The 684-nt window shown below is 55.1% G+C and overlaps 1 pseudogene across 1 annotated transcript in view; it reads left to right on the plus strand.

The window, feature by feature from the left end:
- Nucleotides 1-682, plus strand: part of TEOVI_000439800:pseudogene — a 1,159-nt pseudogene extending 477 nt beyond the window's left edge. The window contains exon 2 of the mRNA in view: nt 1-682. This exon is cut by the window's left edge and continues 434 nt beyond it. Within this exon, the coding sequence occupies nt 1-682 (682 nt within the window).
- The last annotated feature ends 2 nt before the right edge of the window (nt 683-684 follow it).

Raw genomic sequence — 684 nt, forward strand, 5'->3', positions numbered from 1 at the left:
CTATACCGGTGTCACGAAAACGTGCTGGACTCAGAATATGGGTGCAACACAACGGAGCGGTGTGAGTCCGAATCACCCTTCGCTTTCCCGACATCGAGGCCAACAGCCATCAAGTGGGACCGGCGTCAGTGACCAGCAGCAAGAAACGCAAGGGAGTGTTGCATCGAGTTCAGCCGCTCCAAGAGAAACTAACCAACTGGGTTCGGACGGTGAAGACACCTTCATGAAAGCGGGTGTAAAACAAGTTGATGGTTCAGCAGGCAGTCTGAACAGGAATCCGATCGCGCAACTATCCGACAGTGCCAGAGAGCCGACAGATGCAACCCCGGTGGTGGACCGCAAAGAAGAGGGACAAGTGGATCAGAGAGGGTTGGAATCTGGATCCGCAAAACAACAAAACACGAAAGACGGCAACGGGGAGGAGAAAAATGGCGGGAAAGGGGGTTCAGGAGATCATGCCACAGGGCCTGATCGCGGGGGTATGGCGCAGCCACCGCCGCGGGGAGTAGTTTCGGTGTCTGGGCAAGACGGTGCGCAGGGGGTGGAGACTGTAGCGGGACAATCAGTCAAGAATAAAGAAGATGATATTCCAGCAGAGAATGTTAAAGGACACGGCAACGACCATGCAGTCTCGGCACCGGAGCGGCGAAACACACTGGAGACGGTAACAGATAATGGGGATCA

This window comes from Trypanosoma equiperdum (genome assembly GCF_001457755.1).
Source record: "Trypanosoma equiperdum strain OVI genome assembly, contig: ctg_899, whole genome shotgun sequence".
NCBI classification, from domain to species: Eukaryota; Euglenozoa; class Kinetoplastea; order Trypanosomatida; family Trypanosomatidae; genus Trypanosoma; species Trypanosoma equiperdum.